Raw genomic sequence first — 17,281 nt, forward strand, 5'->3', positions numbered from 1 at the left:
AGCCTCCTCATCTCCAAACTAAAACCTTCACTTAACACCTAAGGCAGCTCCATCCCTCTTAAGCTTTTCTAGTCTCAACACTTCACCCTAACAATACATCACACTTACATCATACAATACATCACATCACACCTACACATTCACAGTGACCTGATACCTCAAACTATGTAAATAGCTCTATATATATCTATATTCTTGTTAACTTCCCAATTAGTCTGAGGATGTCTTGGGTAAAGACGAAACGTCACTCTTTTAATAAATTTCATAAAACCAAATTGTTTATGACTATGTTTAAAATTATTTGTTGGGCTCTAGTATTTATATTAAGTATAAAAAATAAATATATGAAGTTTCAGTGTTGTGCATGTAACATCTAGCGAACATGGAAATTACTTTGTGTCTTTATAGCTTTATCCAAGTTAATTACTTTAGTAAAAATTAAAATATTCTCATTCTTTCAAAGCTATCAATTGTCAAAAGTGTTGATAACTTTTACTTAAACGAACAATTGCAATGGTGCACAACTCTTTCATGATTTGTTTTTTTTTGTCCTTGTGTAAACTCTTGTATAAACATAGCTGGGGAGGTGACATTCTCGAGATTGCATGCACTTCAGTCGGTATTTTATATGATTTCTTTTCTCACTACTGTTAACTCTCCAGGAGGCGGGAAGTGATGTACAGCTACCGGATATAGCTAGAATAAGGCAACGTTGTTTCTGTTATTCCCTTATCATTATTGTTACGTGCGTGGTCCCGAAAGAATAACTATTAATTTTGGTCCTATTTCCACACGCAACAAAGATAGTGTGAACCAGTTATAATTCTCAAACAATTTATAAATCAACGCGTAAATATTAAAGTAGATAAGTGTCTTAATAATAATATCAATAAGTATGAGTAAAATATATCTCTTCTTTTCGAGTACAACCGCGAGTCTTTATTCTTGAGCGTTCGTGACTCTAACAATGACTCACAATAGTTTTCCAAATAGATTAAAGGCACAGAAGCCAAAAGATAGTTATGGCACAGAAGCCAAGATAGTTGTCTGGTAGATTGTAGCTTGTCAACCTACTTCGGTAGGCTATGCCTCCTAAGTTTGTCTCCTCGTAGCTTGTGCTCGTAGGTTGTCCTCGTAGGTTGTACTCAGTGGTGTAAACTACTCATATATATATAATATCTAATGGCAAGTATTGTGGTTTTGTGACCTACATCCCATACGCAATACAGTATGTTACAGCAAGATATAGTTAACCACAATAACAACAAATGCGATTGCGGTTCTAAAACATTTACGCATGTAAGCAAGCTTCTAGCGCATGCAAGCAAGCTTCTAGATTATGTCCTAATTAGTAATATATGAAATTATAATATATAATAATGATATTACATGTTAGTAGTTGCTATCATGTAACAATTATGTAATGATTCAACATGCCGACTTACTGAGATTCCCAACTGTGGCTATTTTTTATCATGCTAAGTGCTGAAATTTGAATCAAAATCAGGACATGGGTCCTTTTAATGAAACTTAAATTATTCAACTTTCTAGTCAAGAAGGAGTATATACTTCAAACACATAATATGAAGAAGACAATATTTTCAACTCTTCTTATATTTGCAATGCTTTCAACATTCTTTTTTGCTATGCTTGTGTGCCCTATTCATAAATGTTCCACCAACGATGTCGGATTTGAAAGCTCACCACTGAATATGCGTGTATATTTTGAAGATTCACCTCCACTGAAAGGTACACGAAGACTTATATCTCGTCCGTTTAACGTTAGCTCTGGTGACACCATGATTGTTCTTCACATCCAGAAAACTGGAGGCACTGTATTCGGTCGAAATTTAGTGCAAAACTTGAAACTTAAGAGACCCTGTGAATTCAAAGGAGGTAATACATATGAATGCAAAAGACCTGGTTCCAAGGAAGATTGGTTGTATTCCCGATATTCTACAGGTTGGATTTGTGGTCCTCATGCAGGTTACACAGAACTGTCTACATGTATGCCAAACGTTTTACGTAAAAGACGTCGTCCATTGCATTTGAATCGTGTATTTTACATAACATGGCTGCGTGATCCTGTCGAACGGTTTTTAAGTGAATTTGGACATGTGCGACGTGGAGCTACATGGAAAACTGTCCGACATGTATGCAACGGAAAAGAATATAATTCACCGAAATGCTATCATGGTATCAATTGGAGCGACGTCACTTTGCAAAGATTTTTAAACTGCCCATACAATTTAGCATTTAACAGACAAACGCGTATGACGGCCGATATTAATCAGGTCGGATGTTATGGAGATGAAACTAATGAAAAGCAGAAAGCAATTTTACGTAGTGCAAAGAAGAACTTAAGAAATTTAGCCTTTGTTGGTCTTGTTGAATTTCAAAAAGAAAGTCAATTTGTTTTTGAACAAACGTTTGGCTTGAAATTTGGCAAGTCGTTTGAGCAAAAAAGCCGAACCTTCAGTAAAACTATGCTTAGTCGTCTATCGCCTGCTGTGATTAGAAAAATACGGCTATCTAATAGACTTGATATGCAGCTGTATGACTATGCAAAAGAGGTTTTTTTTCAGAGATTGGAATATTTTAAACTCTTACAATCGAAAAAGATTTTAGCTGCAACTCGATTTCTGGCAAGGCTGCACCGAAACAAATTATCGTGAAGAATTTATTTAAACTATCGAAGAAAACGTATCATATAGTTGTATATTCGGAAAATGGGAAATGTAAATAGTTCAATTATTTGTTTATGGACGATTCATCGTGGTTTGCCACTAAGATACATTCGAACAGGTGACGACCTAGTTTCATTTTCAAATATGAATAATACATATTTTTAGCTAAAACAAGACAAAATAGTTCACTAGTTCTCTTACACTACAAGCTGTCGAAAATACTTGATTTTCAATGAGCAAAGAAGAAAAATTGAAAATGTTATTGAAAAGTTGTGTTTCTGTGCATGCGATAACTGCAGGGCGCTGGAAAGATCGGACTTGCTGAAAGTGATGTTTTGGTGCTCATGCTGCACAATGCACAGTATGCTACTATTCAAAATTGCCTCTTGTGGCATTTCAATTAACTAAAATTAAGTAAGGCATGTCAGTAGATCAATAAAGTTAATGTTTTGCGTGACAAGTGACAAATGAAATATTTCTTACACAAAAAGTGTTGATGTAATTGTCCTTGTTCACAACTCTTTCAAAGTATTCATGTTTAGTCTGGTGGATATGACAACCATTTTGAATTGCGGCCAGTTCAACAAATCTGTCACATCCACTGCGTCAAACATGTTTATATAATTAAGGCATACAGCATGAGATGTATTATGTTTTGACTGGTTTTGACTGAAATTTCTCTGTTTATCGTCCGTAAAAAGTTATAGCGAGTGATAAACGATTCGCACAAATAGGAGATAAGAGCTCGAAGACTATTTCCACTAATATTTACATTCTTAATATCAGTATTTTCGTTCCGTTGGTGCTCAATTTCAATTTTTAAACAAAGGAGGGGGTTTGTAGCAACAATTTAGAAAGTTAATAATTTTGCCACACAACTTTTAAAAACAATAAAACATTCGACAATATATGGGTTACATATGCGTAAAAAAACGATTGTTGTAGATATACTTATTATCTAAAAGTCTTGCAATAGATTGCTAAGATTTTAGAATCTTTCACATTGTTATCTCATTTTTTTTACTAGACGACACTTCGTCTCTATGCGGCCCTCCTATCGATTATTATTTTTGTTTACTGTTATACATCAACATGGCTGGTCAATCTTTTAAATTTTTTATCCCATTGTGTTGTTTGCGTCCTGCTATGATTGATCGAAAATGTAGATAACCTTCGAGCATATTCATAAAAGGAATTTTGTTTCGCTCAACTCAGTGCATTTGCTCTGCTTAATATAAAATAACAGTTTGTTAGTCTACCCTCCCCTTCCTTTACTAACCCACCAATTTGTAAGAAATACAATCACACTAAATGTAGCTTCATGGTTCTAATGCTCAAATTTTTTTACAAAGACGAATGTATTTAATGAATCTTTGCTTGCAAATGTTGCAAGAATCATAACTCTGTTGAATCAATGGGATCTGGCCATCTGGCTGTTGGTTATTTACAGTCTACATAACACTTTCAAATTTACACAGAAACTAGAATTGTTGTGTTTTGTAGGTAGCTACCCGTGGTTTCGGCGGTTTTAACTTAAAAGATTGCTGATTCCTACAGAGAGTTTTTTTTTAAATATTGTAAATGCTTGGCGTTAGTCATCTAGTCATATGCGTGCTCTGTTCCGTCTTGAAATCATATGGATAGCTTGGTATGACATGACTTGATACCTGTAATAATTAGCTTTTTATTTTATCGTTTCCTATTGTCAAAATGAATATAGCTTCATTCCGCAAATTTGTTTGATCAGCTAACGTATGAATATGCATACTTTCTCGTGTTTTTTTTTGTTAGTGCTTTTTTTCAAGTGCGTGTCGTCAGTTTGCCGACTAAATTTTAAGATTACCGTCTTCATTAAAACAAAAACTGAATAGTTTGGGAAGCTAAAGTCATCAGTACGAAAGATTTGCAAAATCCTTTGGTGGAAATAGTTGGACTTACAATGATTCATCTGACAGTAAAATTTTCGCAAATAACCATTTATAAAGTGAAAATTGTTTTACCAAGAACCACTTTTGAAATAGTTTGCACACGAAAAGGACGCAGCTAGAAAGCAATTGGAACACTTAGGGCTAAAATATGGCACATGTTGTTCAAACAAAGATATGCATACGCAACGTTTGGCTTTCAAATTGCAAATTGTTTTTAAAACTTATTTACTAGATTTATTACAGATTTTGTTTGGCGGAGAGCGAATAAGGTAGTGGGGCGGTAACTCCATCCAGACAAACCCAGATAGACGTTTGACAGTTGATGAGAGTCTGGCCACAATTCCGGTAAATAGGTGAACATGAATGTCATTGGAGATGTACCGATTACCACCCCCCCTCCCCCAAAATAATTAACTGTACTCCCCATGTTTAGAGGAGTTAGTGTAACCTACCCCTTGCAATCCTTAGTACGCAATCTCAAATGCACTACTATTTGGGTTTAGTTTGACATCACAGAAAAATAAAACAAGCCGAGAGGCATGGCAGCCAGGCGGACTGGTCAGTGAACTGAACTGTCAATTATTACATGATCGTGAGTTTAAAGCAGTGCTCTCACTTTTAAGGAATTATCCTTAAAAATAGGATTTTCGGTGAGTTGTAAGGGTTTTTTTTAAAGAGTTGATGTTTTTGAGGATTTTTTTAAGGAATTTTGTTAATTTCACCAAAACATTGTAGACGCCGATAATCAGCTTACCAGTTACCACACAAAGGCTATGCAAACTTAAACGTAGCAACATAGCTATACGCACTTAATTACATAAATTTTCTTGCTTTATATGATATTCTCGTGTAAAATATGAGAAAAAAAGCTGTTTCGTCTAAATCCAACTACATTTTTAAATCTAAACTCATGCAGCAAATTTTTTAAAATGTATATATTAAAAGAAATATAGGTTAGCGACTGACCTAATTTGCTGCCCAAAGGCCAAAACACCTTCACTTAAAACATATAAGTAGTATTTAGAAATCCAAGCGTTTTTCTTTCAAGCTTGATTTTTCTTTCATGATAAGATTATGCAATTCTTTGAATTAGTGAATTAGTTTAATTACTTCCGAGTCAGCCATTTATAAACAAGCAAAAGGATCATCAAAACTACAAAAATTATGATGAATTTTTTGTGGCTTTGTGCTCATAAGCATGAAAAAAGGTTGAAAAAATACGAAAGAAAAGAGCAACAGACACTTTTTGTGATAAATTGAGGAATTTTCGCGCTTTTTCTAAGGAACTAGGAAATTTGAGTGGGAGAGTACTGATATAAGGAGACCAGTTCACACGATGATTTGTCGGACCCGATTGTTTCGGTACCAACTTTTGGTTGCTTGTTCAGACGGTTCGATAATTTTATTGTTATACAAATTCATTTAGATATTTGTAGTCTTGTAAACAGCCATTCGTGTTATCCAGTATATATTTATCGATATAGTTTTTGTATTTTTTGTTCTTGTTTCCAAGTCTTTGTCAAATTTATGTAGTTCGACTTGTCAGTTCCTTTGATCTTGTTGGATGAAAATAGAGCAGTTCGATCTTCATCCGATTTTTTAGATTGACGGATCTGACTGTCGGAGACACAGGGCGCTTTCCTTTCGCCCAAAAACACCAGTTTGAATTTCCGAAAGCTCTTCATCAAATTGGAACGACCTAAACGAATGCAGGCTGTTGCTAATGGTTGCTAAAGGGATGAATATAATTTATTCATTCTTTCTCTTATTACCATTCACTTACCATTTGGACTTTGAGTATAATGCTCCTCATTTCCATACATAGGTCCGCAAAATTGAAAATATTTTGACCGAAGACCCGCCATTTCTTCGATCTGTGGATGGTGGGTGTGGACGATTAAATCTTCGCAAACTAGAAACCAGAAACCATTTAAAAGGAACAAAGAAAAATTGAAAGCCCAGAAAAGTGCTTTTAAAAGAGCCATTCATTTTACTGTTCTTTAATATTTATATTAAGAATTCGCTTCTGGTATATCCCTGGTCAAAAATCGAAAGTTTCGAAATTTCCTATTCGAGGACAACTTCAAGAGATTGTCCGCAATTTCCGAAACAATTTTCTATGGAAGATCACGTTCCATTTGATTTTTCACCAAGAATTCCACATTTTCCATCAAAAGGAAAGCGCCCACACTTTATACGTGTTCACACAATCCGTTTTTTTGGATCCGACAAAATCGGATTGTAGCAATCCCTTTGCTGATTACGCTGATTACAGTTCATGGTGCAATCAATGGGTGCATTAGACATCTCCTAGAGTCTTGTTTTTACCATCCCAGTTACTCGTCTTTCCCAGTACGCATCTTGTATTATCTTATTATTTGATAGCACGAAATGCGATAAAGTTCTTCGCCTTATGTAATTATGCAGATAATCAAAGCACCCGTTTCTGCAGGCAATATTTTGAAACAATGTCGAAGCATTATTGTATATATAGCAATTATGTTTTGAATATTTGCTTGTGCGTCTTGAATTTCACTTGTGCTTTTTAAGCCTTTGGTAGTTGCTTTGGGCAAATGAAGCTGATAAATACATGATGTTTAAAATAAAGGTAATGATATTGTTGGTTCTGTTCATAACCCTGGTTGTATACTTTAATGACGACATAGAAACCTTTCACTTCAAAAATATATCGGAAGAGATTGGACATGTCTCGATGGTAACAAACACGAGGAGAATTTTATACAAAAATAAGACCTTTATTCATTTACTCCGAGACTCTTTCGTAAAATTGCAACAATTTAACATAACTGGCAACGACGTTATCGTATTTTTGCACATTCAAAAAACAGGCGGGACTGCATTTGGGAAGATTTTAGTAAGAAATCTTGTACTTGAAAGGAAATGTGAAAAGATCCAAATAGCAAAGAAATCACGGTTTATGTGTAAACGACCAGGCAATGAAGAAATTTGGTTATATTCAAGATATTCTACTGGCTGGGTATGTGGTCTTCATGCAGACTGGACGACATGGCACGATTGTTTGCCAAATGTACTGAAATCTCGCCTTGGTGAAGATCGAGCCAGTAAAACTAGATTATTTTATATTACTATATTACGTAAACCCGTTGAGCGATTTTTGAGTGAATACAAGCATGTTCAACGCGGAGCTACATGGATGACATCAATATTTACATGTAACAACAAGATATATACTGTTTCTTATTGCTTTAAGGGTTCAAATTGGAGTAATGTGAAATTATCAGAGTTCCTTGGTTGCTCTCATAATTTAGCCTTTAATAGACAAACTCGAATGTTGGCCAATCTGACTGAGGTTGGTTGTTATAATAGTACAGAGTATTACAACCACAGCAAAGAAATAGCAAGGATGATGTTGAAAACAGCTAAACAGAATCTCTTATCAATGGCATATTTTGCTCTATTAGAATATCAACGAGAAAGCCAGTACCTTTTTGAAAAGACCTTTGGCCTTCAATTCAAGAGGAAGTTCTTTCAAATGCCAGTGAGTGAAACTCTGGGTGGTGATGAACTGTTGAAAGTTAGCACAAGCGAGCTTTTACAAATCCGTAAAGTCACACGATTAGATCGGCAACTTTATAGCTTTGCAAAAACCATATTTTTTAAACGACTGAAGTATTATCAGAAGCTTGACAAATTCAATGAACCTTAATGAATTAAACATAAATATATGTTACACATATAACTTAATTTGTTACGTAATGTATAGACATTTAAAGTTATGTATATTATTTTAAAATATATTCATTTTTCACTAATTAATCATGCATAGATAGATATATAGAAAAGATATTTACCCACATTAACCCTGTGAATTTGTGCTGATTTCCACAGGGGGCATAAAAATAACAAAGGAAATTGTATAAAATTCATAAAGTTAGCTTATTTTTACATAGAGCTACATGCAAGATATTAGTAATAGATACAAGTTACAATCGATACAAGTTATAATAGATACAAGTTATAATAGATACAAGTTATAATAGATACAAGTTATAATAGATACAAGTTACAATAGATACGAGTTACAATAGATACAAGTTATAATAGATACAATTTATAATAGATACAAGTTACAATAGATACAAGTTACAGTAGATACAAGTTACAATCGATACAAGTTATAATAGATACAAGTTATAATAGATACAAGTTATAATAGATACAAGTTATAATAGATACAATTTATAATAGATACAAGTTATAATAGATACAAGTTACAATAGATACAAGTTATAATAGATACAAGTTATAATAGATACAAGTTACAATAGATACGAGTTACAATAGATACAAGTTACAATAGATACAAGATATAATATAATCTTCATACAATTTACTATAAGTAAAGTAGTTACAAAAAATGAAAGTAGTAGAAAATGTGAGCATCAATTTTCTTTTGAAAGGACAACAGTGATTTGCTTTCTCTAATTTCATTTGAATTTTATTTGGGAATATAACCTGTTAATGCACACATTTCAATTTTACATATTTATAAACTGTTGTAATTTGTGAGTCCTTGAAAAAGGTGAATAAACAAATGTCTAACATCAATATGGCAGTCGATTTTTGACTTTCTCTCAACTGCTCAGACCATATTCTTTTTGCTTGTTTCTGATCTGCTTTATACCTGAATATTTTGGAATACGTAGCAATGGCTCTCATGAACAGGATACAAAACATTTCTCTAAAATTTTTCACTCAATGCAGAAAGTTAGGAACACTACTGTGTACAATGCCTTTATGATTTATTAAAACAGTAATTTCCATGGTAACTCTATACAACTAGCTTCACTCCTAGTCTCTTAAGATTATCATTGGCTCATCTCTCATCTGAAATAAAATGATTTCTTTTTCTTCACTTGAAGACGTTCCTGTATTTTCCAGTCTACTTTAAATTCATGATGAAATTTATGCAGTTTTTTGTATTCACGTTTTTTATATACATTAATATATGTGTGTGTATCATAGTTATATTTAGAATTACCCTCTGGTCTTTGCGGGCGTGCATATCGAAAGGAAGTGAGTAGGAGTGCTTTAGCATGCAACATATGATTGTGGAATTTTGTTAAACAATTCTGTTTTCTGCACTGTTCACCTGTACATAAGGCTTTTTACGAACAAGCAACAGAGAATTTTGAAGAATGGCTGACGGCGATTGTCCCCCAGCGCCACCAATGCGATCGACTTCGCATAAAGATTCTACATCACCGGCATCAACCAGACCTCTTCCTAACACTCCTGTTGATGGAGACAAGAAAAAGAAGAAAGCAACATTTACTTTTTTTCCTATGAAAGGAGATGACGATAAGAAATGTACGTAAAGTTTTGTATTTAAGTTTCAAATTTATGTTTAATTCCGTGGAACATAAGTGTTTGCTTTGTATGATTATTGTGTTACAATTGTTTTATATTTTTTATAATTTCTGCCTTTTTCGTACATAGACAACAAGAAAAAGCCAGAAATTTCATATCCTACAAAGTTTGAACATACAATTCATGTGGGTTTTGACCCCGTCACTGGTGAATTTACGGTCAGTTATGGACTTCACTTTTGAAACTAAATATGCTGCATTATGCGACAACATTTCATGCGGATGTGAATGCTCGATTTGCGATTGTCATGTTTTGAAAGCCTGTTTTCGTTTTATGAAACTCGATTGATTTTATTTTTCAGCTATATGAAAATTTACTGCAGTACAGCTTTGTAGTATCGCTTCTAATATAAGAAAAATCCATACCACATTTCACCATTTTTGCCTGCAAGTAATTTGATCAGTGTCTCGTTTCATATTTTTGACAAGGGATTGTCTGGACAAATTATCTCTATCCCATATTATATACTCATATTTTGAAAGTTTTATCTATAAATAATAATATTATTCCAATAGAAATAATAGGCCTACTTTAAATATTTTAAATGGACGTAATGTGATTTTGTCAATGTGATATTTTATTGTTAATTTTCAACAATATCTATGACACTTGAATATTTGTGTGGATTAATTATATAGCGTAAAGTGGACTCAGGTTTGTCGTTACTTAAACTTAAAACCTTTACAACACCATCTACTGCTTATTACGTGTTTGTAAATTGTTTTATAAATCTTGTAAGAGGTAAAAAGTTAGTACTACAATAAAACAGTAATTTACCAAATGAAGATCAAGTTTTACCAGCAACAAATTTAAACATAGTTTTAAAAAATGTTTTAGATATTATAATGAATGGTATCTACAATGATATCCACGTTATGTGTTCTATGTAGTTTGAATATTTAGAAAATAAAGTTTGTAATTTTGTAAATAATATAGTCTTGCTCAAAGACTGCTTACATGTACCATTATTTTAGTTGCAATTGCATAGCCAGTTCATTTGTTTTGCCATGCAAATATTCATTTTCTACTCACTGCAAAAACTGTAGATTTCTTAAGAAATAAATAGAAATGATGTTCAGAAACTTACATGGCACAACTAAACTTTTTAGCTGGGCTTTATCATTGTTAGCATGCTGCTTAACTTTAAATCAGGGTTTTTTAACAAACTAATTTTATATAATGAAAAATACTTTAATCTTCAGAATGTATTTCATTATTTTTGAATTTTCAATGGAGAGTCTATTCCAAATTTGATAAATATATTTTATTTACACCATTCTAAGAAAAAATCTCTTAAAAAATTATCTGTTTAGGGTATGCCTGAGTCATGGAAAACTTTATTACAAACATCAAACATAACTAAAAAGGAACAGCAGCAGAATCCTCAGGTATGAAATGAAGAAAATTTTGAATAGTTTTGATTAATATTTGTATGTTTGTGTAATTTTATCACTTGTGAAGATTGAAAAAGTTTCAGTTTGTGAAAAAACAGTCCGGAAAATTGTAGTTTAAACCAATTTGTCAAAATTCTATTTCTGAATTACATGATTTAATTTTTGATTTATGAATTGTTATTTCATTTTCTGTAGTTTCTTCACCTTCCTTGCTTTTCTACAGTTAATTTATCATATTTTTGCCTGCAATTATTAAATTAAATGTTGAAACACTTATACAATCTTGGGACAATTTTAATGATATTTTTTAGTTTCTATGAGTATAGCTATTTTGTTTTGTTAAATAATTATGTGCTAATAATTATTACAACATAATCTGTATTTTTTTCAGGCAATTCTAGATGTTTTGAATTTTTATGACAGTGCAAACAAAGAATCGGAACCAGCAAAGTACATGCAAGTGTCTAAACCATATAGTAAGTACGCATAATTTTGTGATCAAAAGTCTGTAGAGCAAGAAATCAAAATTTGATCACAGCTAATGTTTATACCATCGTTTTGAAAAGAATCCATAAAAATATCTGTTGTGAAAGGTACTTGTAACCATACGTCAAAATAAGCATTTTGAATATTTTTTCATTTTATTCATCATCTGCTTGACATTGGTTGAAAATTGTTTGCAAGACATTTACTGATTTACTCATCTTGCAAAGGTTTATCAACATTATTTATGAACAACTGTCCTGGTTAATGAACAATTTTTCAATCTACTTAATCAATATTTATCCATGTCACTATTTCTGAATGTATGTTTCTACTAAAGAAAGATTTACATTGGGATGATGCCTAAAACCTATCAATATGATCATATGTACTGCTTCATTACTAGATATAAAATAAATTCTCAGTCGTTCAAAAATGTTCACATCATGAAATATACGTAACATATTCACTAAAAAAACATATTTTATAAAACTTAATGCTTGAGCAGCAATTTTATAATATAAATTATAAAATGTTTTCATTAACACAAATTGCCTAATCATTTAGTTCTTTTAATACATTTACTTAAATTAATTAATTTAATGTGGATGTTGGCGTTGCAGTCACATATTTAAAAAACAAGTCCAAGAAATGTTAAGAAGAACTAACTGTCCACATTGGCATTTGTTGAATGTTTTCTTGTAAAATAATTCGTGAATATTTCACCAATAATTTTTAGACACATCTTTGGTTTCTTCATCATCATCGTCATCTGCCTCATCGTCAAGTACTGGTTATAATTCACCTGTTCTTAATAAATCAGTTAAAACTACAAACAAAAAGTCAGTAACAGGAATAGCTAAATCTCACTCATTCAAATCAAGACTCAAAATTTTTAAAACTGAAACTAATGCCGTAAACTGTAATGGAGGTGATAAAACATTACCCGGTAACCATTATTTAACTCCCAGTAAATCTCTTCCTGATGTTGTTCACAATAACTGTAGAAAAAGTAAATCGCCACCAAACTCTACTAAAATGATGACACACTTTTACTCACGGCCTCGTACTGGCTCCCTTGATGCTGGCATCAATGCCGTCAGAGGTAATCTAAAATAATCAAGTTAATTCTGTCACTGATAACTACTTCAGTGTTAAAATTTACTGAAGTCTATACCTGAAACATTAATTTATATTATGATAACTTAAAGAACTTAAAGGTTAGTATTTAGATCACAGAATACTTTGAAATGTATTTATTCCCAATATCTAACACCTAAATCTTCACATCTTTAAATGTTTTAACCGAAAGTACGAAGGTATCTATAAAATTGAAATAGTTCCATTTTTTTTTAATTTGTACTGTCTTACTATCACATGGCCAAAGATTATACCTCTGCTGATGTTTGCAGATATCCTGTGTTGCCATAGCTACACATCCTGACACGAGAATTTTTCTTTAGATGAAACAGTATCATCAAATACTCATCCTCAAAGCAATTTATCACCCCCTGTTAAAGATGTGAGTAGCTATATGATGGAATTTCAAAATATTTCTTTTGGTATAATGTTGTTGAAACTTCTAAGATTTGTTTCAAGTCGTGGACAAGAAGTGGAAAATTTTTCTGCTTAAAAATGTTTTTGAAATGTTGCCACACTATAATTACTCATTTATGAAAAAATTTAAATTTTCCATTTGTATTTGTGATTGTAGGATAGTAAAAGTGGAAGAAATGATAATCACACGACTCTTCCCTCGAGTCAGCCACAAAAACCACCGACTGTTCCATCTCGACCAGAAATTACCAAATCAAAGGTGCTATTACTATTTAGACTTTCCTTTTTTAATCACCCTTAATCTGTGTAAGAAATTTTGATAAGGAAGCAAAATTGAGCGTAAAGACGTCAAAGATAATACGACCATATCTAATGATACTTTTTCATGTTTATTGTCCGATCAGCAATGTTCTTCACTTAAATATTTTTGTACCGTAGGTTTCATATGATGTATCTTATGTTTTTCTAGACCGTTTCTTACATTTTATTGCATCAAACTAACTTCCAGTTTATTCCTCAGTTAGTTAAATCATAACTTAATTGCACTCAAGTAACCACCCCACCCCCACCCCACCCCCCAGCTAACTTATGCTTCACTCTTCATGTTTGAGAGGGTAAGATTCTCCTTCAGTATAGGAAACTTAACTGTTAGAAAAGTCACAGTGGGATAAACTAAAAATTGTGTCTACCCAAGATGTTCGTCAACGTTAACACAAAGGCGTCTAAGACTTGAAACATTTAAATAACGTTTCCAATCCTCATGATGTTCGCAAAGTTTATAACCATATTTTAAATGTACATAGTTTATTCATATCAAACTATTATATATTTTATTTACTTATTTTGTAACATCTGCTTTAACCAAACATGAATGGATTTTTGCTGTTACGTCATGAGCTACTCCTAAGTTACACATAAAGTGTCTTCAATGACGTAATTGACTCGTCAACAAATTTTGACCCACAATTTTTGAGAGATATTATAGATACAATATTATAGCAATATAGTTTTGTTGAAATGTTTTGCATTTTTGACACGTGTTCGACAAACTTACTTCGGAAACTGCGATATTCTCATGTATCTAAAATTAAATTCACGAAAGAAATCTTTGTTTGAGGCATATCTTTCTTAAATGTAAACATATCGTTCATATGAAAACTCACAACAACTTTCCACTTCCCGGATTGTGTTGATTTACATGGATATACATACACGCAATCACAAGGCTCCTAGACGATTTATATTGAATTTGTGTACAACTTATGAAGCTTATCTCAGCACGTTTTTATATTTAGTACATTCCTAATGAATCAGTAAAACCGTCTGGTAAACCAGAGGAAAAGGAAGGTAATTTAAAGTTTAAACATCCAAACCTCAAGTGAAATCCAAAGCAAAACTGTTTTGTGACTATCATATTGTCTGCGAAATATAATCATATAAGAATGAATCTAAGTTTTTTGTATTGGACATACGACTTTTCTTATGACTGGAAAATGATAGCTTCAGAATTCATACGTCTTATACGTATTTTTAGCCATGCGCAAATGCAACTGTTTAACTGTTTTTCACCAATCGGTGTCCATAAAGATAAACGAATAATTAAAGTTTGTGAACTTAATGTGATGAAGTTGGCTCAGATGGCCGATAGTTTCATTAATAGAATTTATAAATTTTGCAAGTAAACAAATGTCACACATACGTTCCTGTATATACGAATGAATATTTTAGCTGATATTCTGAATATTTTAGCTAATGATAAAAACGCTCAGACAAAACAGAAGAAAAAGAAAATGACCGATGAAGAAATACTTTCTCGGCTGAGTAAGAACTTTTAAAAATTCAAGCTATTTGCATTTTTATTTAAAATTTACGGCTTGTTTCGTTTTTAATTAAAGGAACAATTGTTACAGTACGAGATCCCAAAAAGAAATATACAAAGTTTGTGAAAATTGGTCAAGGGTATGTATGTTTTTAGTCAACTATGCAGCTATTTTTGGCGTTATATTTTTATGACGACTCTTCGTGATTTGTACGTTGGAACTAAAAACCGACAATAACTTTATATCCTTGTTAATATAGTGCTTCAGGGACGGTATACACTGCTATTGACGTCGCTACTGGACACGAGGTCGTTTACTTTATAAAACTTCTTCATCTGACAAAATATATGCGACTTAAAATTTCTTTTCGTGTGTGTTTAATTATTTACAGGTTGCCATCAAACAAATGAATCTTTCACAACAGCCGAAGAAGGTACTATAGTCAGACATTTTATCATGATAATTTTTTTTAAAATACACGTAATGATGTTTTGTTTTATAGGAGCTTATTATCAACGAAATTCTAGTCATGCGAGAAAACAAACATGCGAACATAGTCAATTATGTAGACAGTTATCTTGTCGGTGAAGAACTTTGGGTATTAAATGCTTTAAAATTATTTCGAATTCTTTTCCCTCATTATAGTTACATGTACATACGTGTAGTAGAAATGTCTGGGTCTTCGTGCTAAGTTTGTGTAGAAGTAGTGTTAGGAGAAGGTAAAAAATCAATGGATGGCAAATGTTAACGAAAACATTGCGTGTACTGTAGGGAGAGCAAAAATGGGATTAGAATCGTCTTAAAATATCTTTAATAAAATATAGGTTGTTATGGACTATCTTGCTGGTGGCTCATTAACTGATGTTGTCACAGAGACATGTATGGATGAAGGACAAATAGCTGCCGTATGTCGCGAGGTACATTCGTCACGTGATTAACATGCGTATGGATTATAATATAGAGATGCTTATTTGGGTTAAATTATTTACAATCTATCGTTCTTATGCAGGTTCTACAAGCTTTAGAATTTCTTCACAGTAATGGCGTCATTCATCGAGATATCAAAAGTGATAACATTTTATTGGGAATGGATGGTAACGTAAAGTTAAGTAAGTTTCAAACACTCATCACAGACATGTGATTAAAAGTAACGATATCTGAACTGTTCAACTTAAACTACAACTCATTTTCATCAGTGATGATATTTGTATATTGTAAGTTTTTGTTCAACAACTTTTGAGTGTAATTTAGCAAAAATAGACTTCAAGATTTTTGAAATACTGGTCTGTTGTCTGTTTAAGTTAATTCTTTTGCTTTGTTTTTTATAGCTGATTTCGGTTTTTGTGCAACAATAACGCCAGAACAGAGTAAACGTTCAACTATGGTTGGAACACCTTATTGGATGGCGCCTGAAGTTGTCACTAGAAAAGCGTATGGACCAAAGGTATTGACGTATGAGCTACGTATGAGCTACGTATGAGCTACGTATGAGCTACGTATGAGCTACGTATGAGCTACGTATGAGCTACGTATGTCGTATGAAATTAAATTCTTTGGAAGTAAGATTATATTTTTTTTAAGGTTGATATTTGGAGCTTAGGGATTATGGCAATTGAAATGGTTGAAGGCGAACCTCCATATCTTAATGAAAATCCTCTCAGAGTGAGTGACTCTCAGTATTTTTTTTAACGTATTTTCTTCAACTCTGTTGTGTTATGAATTATCTTGCGTAGGCGTACATCAGTATTTTTTTTAACGTATTTTCTTCAACTCTGTTGTGTTATGAATTATCTTGCGTAGGCGTTGTACTTGATTGCTACTAACGGAACACCTCCAGGTAAACCATAAACTTCAAATGATTTTCAAATGATTTTTGGTTATTCCTTAGAAATGTCTGTTCTTAGTATAATTTAAATCTTAATTTAATTTTTAGTATTATTTAACCATATTTCTTCAAATGATTGTTTATAATGATTTCAGAAACAATTTCACATTTTTGA

The 17,281-nt window shown here is 32.5% G+C and overlaps 3 protein-coding genes across 3 annotated transcripts; all 3 read left to right on the top strand.

Annotated features, from left to right (window-relative positions):
- Positions 1-1,438: 1,438 nt before the first annotated feature.
- Positions 1,439-3,688, top strand: LOC124446990 (heparan-sulfate 6-O-sulfotransferase 1-B-like). Its single transcript, XM_046997889.1, has one exon. The coding sequence runs from the start codon at positions 1,524-1,526 to the stop codon at positions 2,673-2,675; it is 1,152 nt and encodes a 383-aa protein (XP_046853845.1). The 5' UTR covers positions 1,439-1,523; the 3' UTR covers positions 2,676-3,688.
- Positions 3,689-7,010: 3,322 nt separating this feature from the next.
- On the top strand, positions 7,011-8,457 carry LOC124447517 (heparan-sulfate 6-O-sulfotransferase 1-like). Its single transcript, XM_046998473.1, has one exon. The coding sequence runs from the start codon at positions 7,206-7,208 to the stop codon at positions 8,301-8,303; it is 1,098 nt and encodes a 365-aa protein (XP_046854429.1). The 5' UTR covers positions 7,011-7,205; the 3' UTR covers positions 8,304-8,457.
- Positions 8,458-9,603: 1,146 nt separating this feature from the next.
- On the top strand, positions 9,604-17,180 carry LOC124447513 (serine/threonine-protein kinase PAK 3-like). The gene is made up of 17 exons (XM_046998470.1): positions 9,604-9,967; positions 10,097-10,185; positions 11,341-11,415; positions 11,813-11,897; positions 13,368-13,426; positions 13,619-13,720; positions 14,757-14,808; positions 15,211-15,282; positions 15,357-15,420; positions 15,541-15,589; positions 15,673-15,714; positions 15,784-15,879; positions 16,106-16,198; positions 16,291-16,390; positions 16,610-16,725; positions 16,863-16,943; positions 17,082-17,180. The coding sequence occupies exons 1-17, from the start codon at positions 9,796-9,798 to the stop codon at positions 17,127-17,129; spliced, it is 1,395 nt and encodes a 464-aa protein (XP_046854426.1). The 5' UTR covers positions 9,604-9,795; the 3' UTR covers positions 17,130-17,180.
- Positions 17,181-17,281: the final 101 nt, after the last annotated feature.

This window comes from Xenia sp. Carnegie-2017, unplaced genomic scaffold, assembly GCF_021976095.1.
Source record: "Xenia sp. Carnegie-2017 unplaced genomic scaffold, XeniaSp_v1 HiC_scaffold_22, whole genome shotgun sequence".
NCBI classification, from domain to species: Eukaryota; Metazoa; Cnidaria; class Anthozoa; order Malacalcyonacea; family Xeniidae; genus Xenia; species Xenia sp. Carnegie-2017.

Excerpts from the sequence above, each read along its gene's own strand:
- LOC124447513 (XM_046998470.1), top strand. The coding sequence starts at position 9,796 with ATGGCTGACGGCGATTGTCCCCCAGCGCCACCAATGCGATCGACTTCG. Across the intron at positions 11,898-13,367 it reads GCAAGTGTCTAAACCATATA|ATGAAACAGTATCATCAAAT; the intron begins GTAAGTACGCAT and ends ATTTTTCTTTAG. Across the intron at positions 14,809-15,210 it reads TAAACCAGAGGAAAAGGAAG|CTAATGATAAAAACGCTCAG; the intron begins GTAATTTAAAGT and ends TGAATATTTTAG.
- LOC124446990 (XM_046997889.1), top strand. The coding sequence starts at position 1,524 with ATGAAACTTAAATTATTCAACTTTCTAGTCAAGAAGGAGTATATACTT.
- LOC124447517 (XM_046998473.1), top strand. The coding sequence starts at position 7,206 with ATGATGTTTAAAATAAAGGTAATGATATTGTTGGTTCTGTTCATAACC.